Source organism: Bos mutus, chromosome 3, assembly GCF_027580195.1.
Source record: "Bos mutus isolate GX-2022 chromosome 3, NWIPB_WYAK_1.1, whole genome shotgun sequence".
NCBI lineage: Eukaryota > Metazoa > Chordata > Mammalia > Artiodactyla > Bovidae > Bos > Bos mutus.
Window position 1 is genome coordinate 78,361,503 of NC_091619.1, and position 18,671 is coordinate 78,380,173.

Consider the following 18,671-nt stretch of genomic DNA (forward strand, 5'->3'; position numbering starts at 1 on the left):
TTTTCTCTCTGCATCCAAGGTTAAGTTGCTGAGGTTGGCTCTTTGATTCTAGTTTCTGTCCCCACTAAGGGGCCTCAGGTGAGTAACTTATTTGCAAACTTCTCACCCGTGGGTTCTGACCTTTGAAAGCAAGGCTTCTGGCTCACATTCTGGTGCCACAGAGTGCAGCCCATTGACCTCCCCGTCTGTGGGGTGAAGGGGCCTGGCTGCACTCATTAATTCTCATGACCTGTCCATGTAGTTTATGAACACGAGTCCGTAGTCCTTTTGTGTGTACTGTCTCAGAGCCAGCCCCGAGGTAGATTCTAGGGGCACGAAGATAAGTAAGGATAGTTAATGCCCTCACTGAGCTTGTCATTTACTGGGAGATAGACATAAAATTAAAAGGCAGTATAATTTGTGCCAGTAGGTCTAGTGGTAGCAGGAATATTAGAGTGGTTCCAGAATGAGACACATTTTTCAGCTGTAACTTATGTGGAAATAGAGAATATAAATTTAGGTCATGTCTAAATCACTCTGATTTTTGAGAATATGGTATTACAATAATTTATTCATTAGAGTGCATAATTGATTACCTTCCATGGTTGCTCCTGCTGTAAGCTCCCATGCATTTGATTTTCATGGAGGGAAGGAGCAGGAGGGAGGTCCTTATCTAATACCATATCTTTCTACTTGCTTCCCTTCAAAACACTCTTTGACCAACTTTTAGCACCTAGAATGACCATGTAATCTCATTTTCCTTCCACTCCAGTATCTAAATATAAAAGAGGACTGCAGTGCCATGGCTTTCTGTGCTAAAATGAGGAGCTCCAAGAAGGCAGAGATGAATCTGGAGGCCCCTGAGCCGGGGGTGGAGGTGCTCTTCTACCTGTCGGATAGGGAGCCTCTCCGGCTGGGCGGTGGAGAGTACACGGCGGAGGAGCTGTGCATTCGGGCGGCGCAGGAGTGCTGTGAGTACCAGCAGCTGCCCAGGGCCCTAGCAGGGCCTGGTCTCTGCCCCTGGCAGCTCCACTGGGGGAAAGAGGAGTGGGCTCGGGGGCTCAGCTGTTCTGCCCAGCCTCAATCACTGACTGACATTCAACCTTATGCCGGTGGATTAATTCTGAGAATTTCACTTTTTACTGTCTTCACTGCAACGTGACTTATTCCTTCTCTGTCACTAATGGGGTCTGAGAAAATGATGCTTAGTTTTCTAATTTCCCCTGTATCTGTGAAATTGGAATAATGTCAGCACTAAATGAATAAAGCACAAAGCTACAAGCTCAGTAAGTACCATCTCTCAGTATGTTAATAATTTAAAACTTCTGAAAAATGTCATCTGTCCTTATGCTGCCATGGCCTGCCTCTTTTGTGCCTGACACCCACCTCCCTGCCCCAGCAATATCGTGATGCTAAATTGAAGTGAGAAGTTAAGTGTCACTTTGTGGCTTTGTCAGCTTGCCAAGTTGTGAAAAGGAAGGACAGTGAAGCTGTGAACAACACAATCCTTTTTTATATATATATATATATATATTTTTTTTTTTTTTTTAAGTGAGACTTGTCTTACTAAAGTTAGCCCATTGCCCTCAGAAGGTGGGAAGCCAAACTAACAAAATAAAGCCCTTTTCATTATCCTTTAAACTTGGGGTCATTGGCAGTTTTTGCCTACCTGCTTTTAAATGACAGGTGAAGTTAATTGATAGAAACTGAAAGGTCTAATCCACTTGGAGCTTGGTGATGGTTGTACAGCTTTGTAAATATATGAAAATTCATTGAATTATACACTTAAAATGGGTGAACTTTTTGGTATGCAAATTTCAGTAAAGCTGTTTTTAAAAAATCAACTCATTTCATCATGGTGGATTCACTAACTATGATGGCAGGTAGCCTGATCCGTTGCTTTACTTACATCATCTTTATTCCTCAGAGCAACTCTGAGGATTATTACAATGGGGGTAGCGGGGGGATTGTATGGCTGTTGCCAGAATAAGCTACCTTGTCTCAGAGCCAGCCCTGAGTTAGGTTTGTCTAGAAAACCCATTTTCTTTCTGATCTGTCTTTCTGCTTAAAATTCTTTAAATACCAGAGTTCAAATAAAAGGGGAGAGGTTGGTGTGACAGCAGCTTTAAAAGTATTTGTAATTATTAATAGCCAAACAACTAGATGTAGATTGGTGGTTCTAAGACATTTTTAAAAACATTTTTCCCCCTTTCTCTTAAGATTTGGTTTATGGTGTTTATTCTCTTAGCCAAGTGTCTTGCCATTAGCATAGCAGCTTTAAACCTTAGTTTGTTAGCAAGGATCGTTTGTGCAGAATTGTCAGGCTGCAGTTAGTGAGAGGTTGAGGAATTGCTGTTACAAGAGGTAAGAGGGAGAGCCTGTGAATCTGAAGACAGACTCAGCCCCTATATCCCGTTACTCTGAGCTCAGGGTCAGTTTGGGGCATCAGTTTTTAAGCCCAGTCTGTAGAGGATGCGGAGAAGGCGATGGCACCCCACTCCAGTACTCTTGCCTGGAAAATCCCATGGACGGAGGAGCCTGGTGGGCTGCAGTCCAGGGGGTCACTAAGAGTCGGATACGACTGAGCGACTTCACTTTCACTTTTCACTTTCATGCATTGGAGAAGGAAATGGCAACCCACTCCAGTGTTCTTGCCTGGAGAATCCCAGGGATGGGGGAGCCTGGTGGGCTGTCGTCTATGGGGTCGCACAGACTCGGACACGACTGAAGTGACTTAGTAGCTGAAGAGGATGATTATTAGCTTTTGTAACCAACTCAGGGGATTGTTGCAGAAATTAATATATGAATATGAAATACCACAGATTCTTGTAGCTTTTATTATTATTATGGTACATGATGTTTTGGGGGCAGTATTCTCATTTTTTACCAATATGCTGCTGCCGCTAAGTCGCTTTAGTTGTGTCCAACTCTATGCAACCCCATAGACGGCAGCCCACCAGGCTCCCCCGTCCCTGGGATTCTCCAGGCAAGAACACTGGAGTGGGTTGCCATTTCCTTCTCCAATGCATGAAAGTGAAAAGTGAAAGTGAAGTCGCTCAGTCGCGTCCGACCCTCAGCGACCCCATGGACTGCAGCCTTCCAGGCTCCTCCGTCCATGGGATTTTCCAGGCAAGAGTACTGGAGTAGGGTGCCATTGCCGTCTCCGTTTTACCAATATAGATAGGATAGAGTTTTGTTCTTTTATCTCTCATGATTTTACCTCCCTCGGTAGCTCTATCTGGATTTGAATGCCAGTCTTGCATTTTACTAGTTAAACAACCTTGAATCAGACTAAATCTCAGAGTTTCTTTGTAAAATGGCAGAAATAATACTTAACCACAAGAGGTATTAGGAGAATTAAAAGGTAGTAGATGTAGAGTATGCTAGCCTGATGCCTGATACTAAGTCCGCAGTAAATGTTGGTACTATGTAGGTATCTTTGATCTTCTTTTTTTAAGTAGTGATATTGTCTGAATCAGACCTGGGATAGAATTGTAGACTTACCTGTTTGATTACAGATAAATTATGCTTCAAATACGTGTTTCATATTCAAATATGGATATCTATAAAGAAAAGCTGGGTTTCCAGAGCAGTCCACAGAAGCCAGTTTATGAATGAAAATCCATTGTTTACCTGAAATATAGTCCTAGTAATACTGGATCCAAAAGCCATTTACCATAGTTTCCAATGGAAAATGCTCTTTGAAGTTTAGCTCCATCTTCTCTGCTACATGGAGTAGTGTCACTCTGAAGAAGTAACTCCCAAATAACTTGAGAAACAGAAGTTGAGGTATTCAGCAGAAGCATGAAGAAGCCAAGAAACCTGTAACTACTTAGTGTATGCATAGGAGAGAGTCCCTGCCTAGCTGGGCAGGGTCCGTGGGGGCCCCCGTCAGTGTCCATCTCTCTCCACGCATCTGCGTTGGGAATCAAGTGCCAGCTACCTCATGTCCCCCCCGCCCTCCTTTTTTTTGTTTGCCATACAAGTTCATTGTATCTTTGTTTGAGGCCTGACCACACATGAAAATATCAACAATAATTGATTATTTGTAATCATTCTCCTACCTTCTCCCACACTTTTAGATTACAGGTGTGTGTAATTTTAATCATGGGCTCAGAAGTTGAGTGGAAAGGTACTTTCCTGGCTTCATCATCTCCCTAATCTCTTCTAACATCCTTGCATCAAAGGAGGTATTTAGTTGAATAGGGAGGCAAGGCCACCTGTGGTCAACAGTTATGCTCTTGCTAGTTGGCTACTAGTAAAAAATACTTCAATAACTATACAGAGTACTTTAAAAGTGTATAATGGTAATAGATTTTAATCACTTTGGTTATTTATTCCAACACACAATTCACACACTACTGCCAGGAACGTATTTGCATGTTTAATGTGTAATCAGAGTATGTTAGAACTGCTTAAACACAGTTTAGGAGTGTAGGAGATAGATCAAGGATTTCTCAAATTCTAAGAGTGCTTCTCACTGTGATTAGCAAGGTGGAAAACAGGTGGAGTCTGGGACTCTCTCAGATGGCCTTTTTTTCTTTGAAGCAGAATTTGGTAAGACTGTCACAGACACTGTAATGAGAAATACTATTAGACTTTTATTTTTAAATGGTTTTTTACCTGGTTTGCCAGGCGCTATAGTCCATATTCCTGGGGAGCCATAATTTTTTATTATTATGTTTAAAACTGCCTGATTGTGCATGGTTCAAGTTGTATTTAGCTCTAAGAGGATGCAAATATGACCTGGATTCTTTTTGAATGAGAGAATTGCTGGTCTTTGCATATGTGGTGCTTTGGAAAAAGATGGCCAGATCTCTCTGTCTTTAATGGATCTCTCTGATCCATTCTTTACTTTTCCCCAGGTATCTCTCCTCTGTGTCACAACCTCTTTGCCCTGTATGACGAGAACACCAAGCTCTGGTATGCTCCGAATCGCACCGTCACCGTCGACGACAAAACGTCACTCCGGCTTCACTACCGGATGAGGTATGGTGCCTGCCCGTCTCCCTTGTGCAGTGGCGCCCGGCGGTTAGCCTGGAGGCCTGAGTCACTTACCAAGAGGCAGTGTAGTCATTTTTGTAATCTGTAAGTTTTGTATTTGCTTGCTGTGAGAAAAGACTTCTTCAGTATTTGGAAAACAATTCAAGATGAGTTTGATCACCTTCCTCTGCTGCATTTTAGAAAAGAAATCATTAAAAAGCAGAGGGTATTTTGAGTAGAATTAGTACCTTACAGCAGTTTTTCATTCAGCGAATTATGGTTATGAGTTTAATTTAGGGAGTTATGACCAGAAATTTTTTTAGAGAGAGAGACGGATGAGAATAGATAATATCAGCATATATACATAACCTAAGAATATTGTTTTTATTTTTATTTATTTATTTATTTTTTAAGAATGTTGTTTTTAGATCTGTAGTTTGAGATTAATCTGTATGTTCTAGGTCATGGTATAATAAAATGTTTCTTAATATATAATCCGTATGTATTAGCTCGTTGTATAATAAGATGTTTCTTACTAGAGAGCTTGAGAAACACTGCTAAAGTGGAAACCTAGAAATCCTAGCTTGGTCTTGTTCTAAAGAGGTAGGTGTTTCAACCCACTGCCTGAGGACTTTGGTCTAGTGGGGCTATAATTTTTCTTCTAGTGAATATTTTATCTTTCCTCCCATATTGTAGACTTTGTGAAGTATCACATAGTCTCCTAAGGTGGCATAGTCAGTACTTCATCACTATAATCTCTTGAGTTTATAAGCATGTTTGATCTGTATGTTGAATTGGAAGTATGTTTATGAGATACTAGTTAACCACAAGCTTCCCTTTAGCTCAGTCAGTAAAGAATCTGCCTGCAATGCAGGAGACCCAGGTTCGATTCCTGGGTTGGGAAAATTGTCTGGAGAAGGAAATGGCAACCCACTCCAGTATGCTTGCTTGGAGAATCCCATGGACAGAGGAACCTGGAGGGCTGTAGTCCATGGGGTCACAAGAATCAGACAAAAGTTAGCAACTAAACCACTTATCACCAGTTAACCATAGGTTCACAATGTATTTAGCAGAGATGCTAATAAATAGGGTGAATCCTTTTTGAAAAGAATCTTAACATACCTAGAGGGGATTAAGTCAGTGAGTTGGCTCAGGTGCTACTGGAATGCAGGGTCATGTAGAACAGCCTGGGGATCTCAGAGGCTCTCCACAGTACCTTTACTGCTATTTCCATTGATGGGTCAGTAGAGTTATTACCATTCTGCAGTGGCTGGGTGTTTTTCTCAGCGGAAGCTGAACCAGATGTATGTTCTTTGATAAGCATCCTGGGCTGACTTTTCTCCTCCCTCCTCACTCACCCTCGGTCTGACCTTGAGAGGTGTGTGTCATGAGAGATTTCATGCCCCAGGTTTAGGGAAATGTTCGTCCCACCCAGCTGAGCCTTCTGGCTAAATTTGGATTTATTTTTCAGAGTGTAATCCTGTTTCTGTGGCCTGGCGGTTGGCTCTGCAACCCAACATTGAAGCATGTATTTGTAGCTCGGAGTCTGGGAAGGAGGCTTGTCACTCAGTTCTAGTTCTTTCCCTCTAGGTTTTTAGACTCAGATTCTAGAATGATAGAATATGGGACTTGGAAGGGACTTGAGTTTGCCTGATTCAGCTCTTCCTGTTTTTTAGGGGGAAACTGATGTCCAAAAAAGACAAGTGAGTTACTCAAAGTTACATACATAATGACTCGTCTTGTTAGCACTAGAATCCTCTTGGTTGGTCATGTGAATGCCTCATGATGAAAAGCTGTCTTTCACAGCTCCCCATTTCTGTTGGGAATTCCCAGGTGGTACTAGTGGTAAAGACACCCACCCCAACCCCCATCGCCAGTGCAGGCAATGTAAGAGACCCAGGTTTGATCCCTGGGTTGAGAAGATTCCCTGGAGAATGAAATGGCAACCCGCTCCAGTATTCATGCCTGGAGAATCCCATGGACAGAGGAATCTTGTGGGCAACAGACCATGGGGTCTCACAGAGTTGGATACACACACACACGTTCCCGTTAGCTGCCAGGAAGTTCACGGCTGCCTCAATTTCGGCAGCTTGACTTTGTACCTGACATTGCGCTTCAACAGGATATTGCCTTGTTACCACAAACTCTTTGAACTTGGAAAGATCCCACCCTAAGCTAAGACATTTGCATTACAACAAACTATATAATTTTGAAACCTCATCATCTCACCACTAAAGAAGGTGTAATATGAAAATAAATGTTGGTGACTATTTCAGTGGAATCCCAGCTCTATTTGGGGCAGTATTTTTGTATTTTAATTATAGTTTTCTGCTTTCAGATAATTTTTTAGCTATCGTTTTATGATTTAGCTTAATATAAGACAAACATATTCTTTATTCCTTTTAAGAAAATCTAAATGAATTTCACTATCCATTAGTCAGATTCTATAGAAACCTAAAGAGAATTTGTTGTATATAATATCTGTACATAAGCTTAGACTATGTAATCATCTGTAGTATAATTTTCTCAAAAACTTACAAGGAAGGCATATCTCTCATTGATGGGTCTATCTGTCTGATGATCCCTTCCTCCCTCCTTCCTTCCTGCAGTATTCTTCCACATCATTCTGCAAAGGAATATAGTCCATTATCATACTACATTTATTTAGGTCATCCTTAATTTTTTTCCATTAGCATGTTGTAATATCAGGAATTGGTGGCCCAGGTTTAATAATTAATTATGAAAGGAGTGTACAATTTCTATCTTGAGGGTACTTACTGGTTTAGTCTTAATAGTGATTAAGTAGGTGTTGATTTTTTTTTTTCCTTGAAACATTTCCGTTGTTACACTTATTATATGTTTTTCTTGAAGTACAGTGAATTTGTAATTTGTTTCATATGCATAGCGTAATGATTCGATCTATTTTTTAAAAGATTTACTTATTTTACTTTCTGGTTGTGGTGGGTCTGTGTTGCTGCATGCAGGCTTTCTCTAGCGGTGAGTGGGGGTCTACTCTTTGTTGTGGTGTGCGGGCTTCACGCTGCAGTGGCTGCTCTCATTGTGCAGTGCTGGCTCTAGTCACTCGGGCTTCAGTAGTTGCGGCCTGAGCCCTCAGTAGTTGAGGCTCCTGGGCTCTTAGAGCAAAGGCCCAATACTTGTGGCTCACAGGCTTAGTTGCTCCATGGCATGTAGAATCTTCCAGATCAGGGATTGAACTGGTGTCCCTTGCATTGCAAGGTGGAGTCTTAACCATTGGACCACTGGGGAAGCCCTGTGATTCAGTATTTTTTATTTAATTTTATTTAAAGTTATTACAAAATAATGGCTATATTGCCCTGTGCCACATAATATATCCTTGTTACTTATGGAAGATGTTGATTTTGGCAGTCACTAATCTAAAGGTTTTTTTCATTGTAGTGTCTTGTTAAATAGAGAGCTATCAGTCTCTAACTATAGGCAATTTCCAGAGAGCCAGCCTTGTTTTAGGCTCCCTTCAGCCTTTCTGTAGTGAAGACGTTGTACGTTGCCTTATCTTGTTGAACATCTTACCAAAAGGATTCCAAGGCAAGGCTGGTCTCACAGCACTCAAAGACGGCAACCTTGGAAAATGTCCTCGTTCAGTCCCAAGGTGGTATGCTGGGTGCGTGGCTCTTTATCATAGAAACTCAGCGGGGATGTGGGAAATCCATAGTTCCTACTGGTTCAGGGAAAATCTGTCATCAATTCTGCTGTTTCAGACAGCTTCCTCTACCCTTGACATCCCTTTACCTCATTATCCCAAGTAATCTTCCATGCGTGCTGCATGCTAAGTCTCTTCAAAGAGTCATGTCCGACTCTTTGCTACCCCATGGACTGGGGCCCACGAGGCTCCACATGAGAATACTGGAGTTGGTTGCCATATCCTCCTCCAGGGATCTTCCCGACACAGGAATCGAACCCTCATCTCTTAATGTCTCCTGCATTGGCAGGCAGGTTCTTTACCACTGGCGCCACCTGGGGAGCCCAGAAGTGGAAATGTTAGTTGTTCACTTGTGTCTAACTCTTTGCGACCCCGTGGACTATAGCCTGCTAGGATCCTCGGTCCATGGGAGTTTGCAGGCAAGAATACTAGAGTGGGTTGCCATTTCCTTTTCCAGGGGATCTTCCCAACCCAGGGATTACACCCGCATGTCCTGCACTGGCAGGTGGATTCTTTCCCACTGCACCACCTGGGAATCGTATCTCTTTGTGAGAGGCCTGCTTTGAGCCTTTGTGTATGGAGAGCTTGGCACATAAATAGCACTTGGAAGCTCTAAGTTACTGTCTTCATCATCCTATTTAGACCTCTCACCTGTCTCCTCCCAGGCAGGACCACCCAGAACTTATAGTAGATCATTAGCTTGTTGTATGAATGATGAGAATGCTCCATTTTGGATTTCCCTCAGTGGTCCGAGGAGTCCGCCACGGCCTTGTCCCTCTTTTTCTGTCCCAGCTTCAGATTTCCTGCTTAGCCGCTGGGGCTGGTTCACCTCTACTGTCTGTCTGCCCAGGGCAGCCAGTCCTAGAGGAGTCCTCCTGGCCTGTGCTCTGTTCTGCCCTTGAAGAGCAGGCTTCTCAGCCTGGGGGCAGCATGGATGCCAGCTTCTTGGGCAGCTGAGAGCTACAGGCTTCTGCTTTCACGTGGGAGGGTATAGATGGGGACAGTCTTGTAGCTGCAGTTATGCTGCATGTGGACTCTGTAGATATATGGCTTTTTTCTGCCTGAGAGAGAGATGCCAAAGGCCACAGTCAAGTTATTAGTCACTTCGGTAAGTTACATAAAAGACGGGTTATAGAGAATCACTGGAAAGTTGTAAAATGTTGATTTTACCTTTAAAGTAACTTCTTACCCATCCTTCCCATTTTAATGACTACTTCTTGAATTAGGTCATTCATTTGCTGTTCATACATCCAACAAGCGTGTATTAAGCACCTGTTCTGTGCCAGGCGCTGTGGATTTAGTGATGAGCAGGACGGCTGAGGCCTCTGCCCCACGAAGCTCACGGCGTTGCCCAGGTGGTTGCCGCGGGAACCTGTTGTCTCTCGGCCTCTCTCGTTTCAGTCCATCTTCCAGGCAGATCCTGCCTCTCGTTGGTTTGGCTCACGGTCTTGCCTCTGCCTTCTGTGCCTGGTCTAGACTCCATAGCCTGCCTGGTGTTTGTTTAGTCTAGTCCCAACGCCCTTCCCAACCCTTTACCCTTCCCTGCCACTGCCCCAGCAGTGGGGGCAGCTTCTCCCTCCTTGGTCCTCCATTGAATCTTACTCGAGACTCTCATGTTTAAGAAAAACTTAGCTATGAGGCACAGTGCCTAGGGTTCACAGTGTTGTTAGGTCCCCACAGAAGTGTTTTAATTTCATTTAAGTTAAGAAAAAAAGAAATCCAACCTGGATTATATTCAACTTTATACCACCACAGTTGTTATATTTATATTTACCTGTAATATTTTTGTTATGGAGGAAAGGAAAGCTGTGTGAGGTCCATGGAAGTCACCGTGTAGCCCTGTCTGTGAGATGTGCCCTCTGGTCTGTTGCTTTGACATTACTGTTGAATTTGCCTGATTGCCTCTAGACAGGGGATTCACAGCAGGCAGGGGCTGTGCCTGAGAACCGCTGGCCTTCCAGAGCCTGGCCAGGTCCTGCATACCCCACATTCTGCCAGGATAGCTCTCTGACAGGTGCATGGGTTCAATGGCAACTCCTTTTGAGGAGTAGATTTTATTTGTTCCTTCCTCATGCTATCATGGTTTATCCTCAGCACATGGGCATGTCAAGGGAGAGAGACCCAGGGACCTGCTGAGTCTGTAACTTAAAGCTGTCCTGGATCAGTTTGGCTTACTCACCTTCATACCTTCCAGAATCCCTGGTGTTTCTGTTATAGGTGGCAGAGAAAAGAAGTAGTGGAGAAAACATGCTCTTGATCTTAGGTCACCTACTCTCTTGGAACCTCAGTTTTCCTCCTCTATAAAATGGAAGTGGTGAAACATAACTTGTACAATTACTGTAACCATTAAGTAGCATATATAAAGTGTTCATTAGGTCAGGGTACTGCAGCTGATGCTTGAAATAGTGTGCATGTATTTCTTCTGTTTTAAAACTTTGTTCATTGTAAGATAAAGTATCAGTAACAGCAATCTGAAAAATAGGAAACACTGCTATATTAACTGTATGTCTTAACTGTGTGATGAAGCTAGATTTCAGAAATATTAAACTGAATGAAATAGGTCTTGGGTTCAAGGTAGGCTGGCATCATAAAGGTGGAGCAAGTGGCTGGGCCAACTTCTAGTTCTAGTCAGCAGTGTTTTCCTGTTTAGGAAGACATAGTGGAAAGTCAGAGGTGCTATCTCCGTGATCTTAAGGAAGTCACCTTATCTCCTTGAGTCATAGGCGAGGTTCCAGCAGGACGCTCTTCACAGAGTGCAGTAAGAATGAAAGAAAAGGACCTTATAAACAGTGAAGTGCTTACCCAGATGAAAGGTCTGTCTGTTTGCTTACTTCTCAGGGAAGTTTAGCCTGCGGCACTGATCACCCTGGGTAGAACCAGGACTCCCCTCCCATGCATGCCAGGGTCCTCTTTCCCATGATTAACCGTCATCTTCCTGCCTTTCAGGTTCTATTTCACCAACTGGCATGGGACCAACGACAATGAACAATCAGTATGGCGACATTCTCCAAAGAAGCAGAAAAATGGCTACGAGAAAAAAAAAGTTCCAGATGCAACACCTCTCCTTGACGCCAGCTCGCTGGAGTATCTGTTTGCTCAGGTAAGACGTTTGGGCCCAGGGAAGCCTGGAGTTCGTGGAGTGGGTAAGACATGGCAGGGGTCAGATTCCCTGGTGCAGCCGACCGTGGTGGCCGCTTAGATGCTTTATGACCTGTTCCGTGGGTCGTTCTCGCCAGCCTGGACTTGCTCCCGGTGAGGGGAAGGGAAGGCAGTTCAGCATCCAGTGGGGGCTGGTTATCCACTTGTGGGCCTTTCCCCATCCCTTGTTCCCCCAACCCCATTCAATTCCTCTCTGTGGTGCCTCTGCACCGAGAGCAGAGGGGAGCTCTGAGGGATGGTATCATTGAGCAGGGTTGGTCATGAAGGTGCTTCTCAGCAGTCACAGAGGGCAAGGAGGTGGCTGCTCTGAGTCATAGCGGTGGTGAGTGGAATGGTTAGACACTAGAGAAAAGCCAGAAAGTGAAGTTCAAGTCACCCGAATTATATTAACTTGAGATAACTAGCATTTTTATTTGTGTGCTTCCTGATTTTATCATTGGAGAAAGCAATGGCACCCCACTCCAGTACTCTTGCCTGGAAAATCCCATGGACGGAGGAGCCTGGTAGGCTGCAGATACGTACCATGCACTCGTAGTATCTGAAAATATCTTATTCGGAGTGTCTGTGTACTTCTTGCTAAGCTGCTGCAGATACTGTGGTGAGCAAGACAGACATGGTCTCTGCAAGCCCCAGATATTTAATTGAATTGGACAAACAAAACAAGCAGATAAAATGATACATAGATAATACACAAGGAATTGTGAAAAGTTCTATGAACGAAAAAGCTTTTGTTGTAAGGAATGTGGGGAGGGAGGTTTGAATGGGGAGAGCTAATTTAAATAGTATAATCAGAGGTCTCTCCAAAGAGGTGGCATTTGTACTGAACTTTGAAGAATAAAAAAGTGTCTGCATTTCTCAGGGAGCAGTAGGGAAAGTATTTCTTTGGAGAGGAGCAAAGTTTTTCAAAGGCAGCACTGTTGACACTTGGGGCTGGATGATTCTCTGCTGTAAGGCGCTGGGCACTGTGGAATATTTACGTGCACCCCTGGCCTCCCTGCTCCTTGGGTGCCAAGTAGCATCATCGTTGTGGCAGTAGAGTTGGAGGGAAATGGATGGATCTGCGATTAATTTTGGAGGTGGACTTGATGTGACTTGCTGTGAAGTTGGATGTGAAAGGTTGAGGGTGGAAGCATCGAAGATGATTTTGAGATTTGTATTTTGGGCAGTGTCTGACAGATAATGGAGTGATTCCCTGCATAGGAAAGAGTGGATGCAGCAGGTTGGAAAAGGGGGGATGGAAACAAGGAGCTCTCTTTCAGAGATACCTGTGAGATATGCAAGTGGAGATTCCTGGTAGGAAGTTGAGTATGATACTGGAATCCAGAGGAAAAGCCAGCCTTCATTTAACTAATCATTGTTTCTAAACGTTTTTGGTTTTTTGTCCCCCTGTTACACTATCACTGTTACAAAACAGCCTCAAATATATTTCTGAATATGTGTTCTCCTTATTATTTCCTTAGGATGTAGTGTTTCACATTTGGGTTTTGTGTCACAGTCGTCATCTGCTATACAGCTTTAGTTATTGATTGCACTTTCCATAACATATCTGAGGAGTGGCCTCAGAGACTGCAGAGAAGTGAAACGGCACAGCCCTGGGCAGATACTGTGTGGAAAAAGTAAAGTGAACCGGCGATTTTCACATTGGCCTTTTTGAATCCAGCCTCCCAGTTTTACACATATTCATGTCCGAGATTGATTCTTTTACTTTTTTGGAAGAAAAAGTGTAAAGAAAGAGTGCCCCATACTTCAGGAGTGAGTATGACATTAGAATCTGACATTTCAGAGCTTCGGGAATGAATTACTTGAGGTAGTTGTACAGTGATGTTTACAGAAAATCACAGCCAGATGAAACAGTTTCGAATTTTGTTCTCTTTCACACACACTGCTGGCAGAGATGATTGTTGTTGGTCCTAAGTAATTTATAGAAGCAGTCAGTGTCCTATTCTCACTGACAGAAACCAGCAGTCCTGCCTTGAAAAAAGGAGAACGGCAGCGGTGAGAACCCTTCATCCAAAACCCATTAAAGTTGCTTCAGGGAAAGCGAGTGTCTTCCTGATGTAGGACCACCACCCCAGACTTCATGTCTGCCTCTTTCCAAGCTGGAGAAAAGCTAACAGTCCCTTCCTGAGAGCTTGGTCCACTTGCAGTCGGTGAGAAGAGACCGAGTGTGACTGTGGCTCCGTGTTGCAGAGCCGCAGCCCTGTAGTCACATCTGGTCTGATACCCATTGCTCTCCACCCCTCACCACACGCACACACTCATGAGGTCCTCGGTGCCCACAGGGCTATGTCTTTATACTTGTCTTTGGTTTTGGTAACTACTTGAGGTTATGTATTTCCATTTGTTCTTCTTTCTTTTCTGGAGTCTCCATGAGATCAGGGATGTGGTTTGGTCTGCTGCTAGCACCTTGAATATCTGGCCCATAATTAGTTCTTGTTAGTCAATAATTACCAACTGAGTGAGTGATGTTATTTAACCTTTTGGTGCCTTAGATTCCTCATCTGTTAGGCAGAGTTGATGGTGGTAGCATCCCCCTCATAGGGCTGTTGTAAAGATTAAATGAAATAGTGAATGAGGAACCTCGCACAGTGCCTAGCACTCAGGGCAGGGCTTAATAAAGGGGACTGAGCAGTGATGTTATTGTCATTACTCTGTACAAGACAGGTACATATTGGCCGCTGCTTTTTAGTTTTCATTTTTGTTTTCTGAAGCCCTCATGGACTCTTGGAATGTGTGGCATACCTCCATGAGTGAGGGGTTGTATTTTGAGGATGCGTTTCACTATTAGAAACTTTAACAGCAGATGTTGAAAAAACTCACATGTGGTCATAACCCAGTGTAGAATCTGGATTCCTTCTCCTTTCTGTAAATCTACATCAGGAGGGAGGTGGGTGCTCAGTTCATTGTGGAGCTAACAAATGATCAAACCCCAGCCAGCTGTCACCTCCCATGCCCTGGTGCAGTCCAAGCCTAGTACATGCTACTTTTTACCATCACTTCCATGGGAAGCCCTGTGGAGGGGCTTCATGACTTTTAAAGGAATGAATTAACCTGGGGAAAACATTTCCCAAGCCCTTTCATACCCAACTGTTGAGAAAGAGGTGCCAGGGAAACTAAATCTCATTAGTCTCATTGCTGTACTGCATTTTGGGTGGCACTTCCCTGTGTGGGGAACCTTCCTCCTAAGATCAGAAATGTGGGCGGATGCTTAAAACTTAAGTGGTGATTCATTTCTTCTCATCTCTGTTCCAAAGGGACAGTATGATTTGGTCAAATGCCTGGCTCCCATTCGAGACCCCAAGACGGAGCAGGATGGGCACGACATTGAGAACGAGTGTCTTGGGATGGCCGTGCTGGCCATCTCCCACTACGCCATGATGAAGAAGATGCAATTGCCAGAACTCCCCAAGGACATCAGGTAAACCTTCCTGCTGGCTGAAAAACTGATTGTGGGGATGGTGTTATTTTTATACATTCTCATACACCTCAGTGGTTGGCTGACTACTGCCTTCTGCAGAGCCAGCTTTTTTTAAGAATATTTATAATAAAAGGTAGTACAATTATCATTGTGTCCTGAATTGGAATGTTGGCTGACGACCTCAGAAATGTGTACTAGGGTGAAAGTTCTGGGCTGGGTCGCCAGTCAAATGAGTGGCCCACATGCCCTCCCCTTGCTCTCTGCCCATGCTGGGCATTGGCATCTGTCCCTGCACTTTTTCCTTTTGTGCTGGATCTGTCCTAAAATCCTTCTTGATGTAGCTCTAATGCAGCTGCTATCATTTCCAGCCTGTACTGGTTCACTGGAGAGCTGTTAATTCCAATGTGAAGCACGATCAACTGTTACCTTAAGAAAATTATATTTACTTAAAAATTATCATTTGCAAGCAAGTCCTTCTGAAGGAATATTCAATCTGTATAACTTCCACCTATCTATGAAATACTAATATAATTTTTATTTTATTTTTTTGGCCACCCACCCATCATGGGGGAAATCTTAGTTCTCCAGCCAGGGTCAAACTGATGCTCTCTGCAGTGTAAACACAGTCTTAACCATTGGACCACCAGGGAAGTCTGGAAATATACTTTTTAAATCAATGCACTATTATGTCTGTCCCAAGACAGTCACTTTAAGAGGGGATTATTTCTAGCAGTGTTATTTGTGATAGGTGGCATGCGCCTTCTCGTAAGGCTACATCTTGTGTCTCCCTGCCCTTGCCCAGAGTCTGGAGCAGATCACAAGGTGCTCCTCAGAAATGCAGGGACTGGTGAGACACATGCTGCGCTGTTTTCTCCTGTTTCTGTGGCGCTTGCTCTGGGGATCTCTGTATTTTTGCATGAGGCTAAAGTTAAAAATAGCTCTCCTCTGACCTTCCCCTCCGTTACATTAATCTAAAAAAGAAGTTACAGTATTTGTTGGGGACAAATTTCAAGCTCCACAGTTTTCCGCTGTTGTGAAACTATCAGTGCGGCAGGGATTCCCCTGTGCTGGGTGCTTTCTCAGGCTGAGTCTCCCCACTTGTTTTACCGCCAGCAGACTTGCTCTCTTTTTTCTCGGGTGTTCGTACCCCTCTTAAAGCTGGGTCTTGTTCTCACAGTGTATCCATTTGCTGTGATTCTTAGTCATAGATACTCTCTCATTAGCACCTGGATGGTTAACTAATCTTTCACTTTATCTGTTGATCCATTTAATGTATCTGGGACATTTGCACACAGCAAACACTAGGTCTTTTGTATTTGATTAGCTTTTATGTGTTTTTCCTATTTCTTATAAAGGCAACCTGTGATCTTTATAGAAAAACTGTCAAATAGATGTGCAAGTAGAACGTGTGAAGCATCTGCCATCACTCTTGACACCTTCCAGGTGGCTTTCTAACCGCTGAGGTTCTGGCTGAACCTTAGCAACAGTGTGTTCATGTGAACGCAGTGTACGTGGGAAGGAACAGTGACGTTAGCAAACAAAAACACAAAGCTGCCATTTTGCTGCCTGCTTTTGTGACCCAGAAAATCTGATGATTCCTGTAGGAATTTCCATTTCAGTAAAATCTATGGAACAGGTACTTGTCTCTCTTCTTTCAGTCCCTCTTCACCTCCATCTCCCTATGATTGTCATCCTGAGTTTTACTCCAAGACCTCTGGGAGTAGAACCTTTCTCATTTGGCAACACAGAGAAGGAAGGGTTACAGGCTTACGTTTGTTTCTGAGCTATTCTGCTAACCTATACATAAAAAAGAGATTTTTTTTCTTTCAAACTTTCTTTTAGCTACAAGCGATATATTCCAGAAACATTGAATAAGTCCATCAGACAGAGGAACCTTCTCACCAGGATGCGGATAAATAATGTTTTCAAGGATTTTCTAAAGGAGTTTAACAACAAGACCATTTGTGACAGCAGCGTGTCCACGCACGACCTGAAGGTGAAATACCTGGCTACCTTGGAAACTTTGACAAAACATTATGGTGCTGAAATATTTGAGACTTCCATGCTACTGATTTCATCAGAAAATGAGATGAATCGGTTCCATCCAAATGATAGTGGAAATGTTCTCTGCTATGAAGTGATGGTGACTGGAAATCTTGGAATCCAGTGGAGACAGAAACCACATGTAAGTGCCGACAGGGGCTGGTTAGAACATCCTGTGTCACGTGGTGTGTTCTGTGTATTCTGTTGGTATTATTTCTTTGCATGTTCATCACGCCTGTCAGCTGAGTTTGTTTCATGGGCTAGAGAGAGTGTATCATTCATCTTTTATTGTGTCCATGTAGCAGTAGATCTAAATAAATATTGAGTTCTGTAGGGAAATAGAGAAATGTAGCATATTACAATATGTAATAATATAGTAATAGCAGACATTTACCAAGTGTTTACCATGTACCAAGTACTTTTCTAAGTAATTTTCATGGATTAACTCACTTATTCTTTAAATTTATGAGAGATACTACCATTTCCCCTACTTTATAGATGAACAGAAAGAGGTACAGACAAGCTAAGAAATTTGCCCAAGGTCGTAATTAACTAATAAGTGATTGTGCCAAGAATTGATTTTAGGTCCTTGGCTCCATGAAATAGGGTAATTTTTCTTGCAATTTGGAACTTCTTTTTGAAGTGTTTATTGAATGAGGCAATAGACCAGATTGGTTTTAAAAGCATGGGTTTTAAAGCTAAATAGACCTGGTTCACATCCTAGCTCCACTGTTTATATTTACATGGCCTTGGGAGGGTTACTTCATATATAGTCACATATTCGTTATTCATCTATAAAAAGGTAACACTTACTGTACTACCTTATAGTGTTGTTGAGAAAACTGTCATTTAGCATAGACTTATGTAATAATAAATGGTGTATAATAAATGCTCAATAAATAATTATAGCTGCTATCATCATTATTTGGGCTTCCCTGGTGGCTCAGACAGTAAAGCGTCTGCCTGCAATGTGGGAGACCCAGGTTCGATCCTTGGGTCGGAAAGATCCCCTGGAGAAGGAAATGGCAACCCACTCCACTACTCTTGCCTGGAAAATTCCATGGACAGAGGAGCCTTATAGGCTACAGTCCATGGGGTCACAAAGAGTCGGACACGACTGAGCGGCTTCACTTCTTCTTCTTCTACTATTGATGTAAAGGTGAAATTTACTTTCTACTCCTGTTTTATTCTCATGCTAAAATAATGCCAAACACTTAACAAGCACTTTCTGTGTAGTATGGGTACTATTATTAAGAACCTACCTTCTGCTCTAAGAACCCTGTGAATACATAAGATCTCTGTTTTATGGATGGGTAAATGCAGGCTCAAAAAGATGACCTAACTAGTTAAATAACTGGCAGAGTCAGGATCTTATCCAGATCTCTAGTCTCCAAGACTCTGCTACACAAA

General features: G+C 43.1%; 1 protein-coding gene across 2 annotated transcripts in view; it reads left to right on the plus strand.

The window, feature by feature from the left end:
• Positions 1–18,671, plus strand: part of JAK1 (Janus kinase 1) — a 139,415-nt gene that overhangs the window by 85,113 nt on the left and 35,631 nt on the right. For both annotated transcript variants that reach the window (XM_005886692.3, XM_070367894.1), the window contains exons 3-7: positions 752–950; positions 4,845–4,968; positions 11,588–11,741; positions 15,055–15,218; positions 17,061–17,403. In XM_005886692.3, the coding sequence (XP_005886754.1) occupies positions 752–950; positions 4,845–4,968; positions 11,588–11,741; positions 15,055–15,218; positions 17,061–17,403 (984 nt within the window). The remainder of the gene's footprint in view (positions 1–751; positions 951–4,844; positions 4,969–11,587; positions 11,742–15,054; positions 15,219–17,060; positions 17,404–18,671) is intronic.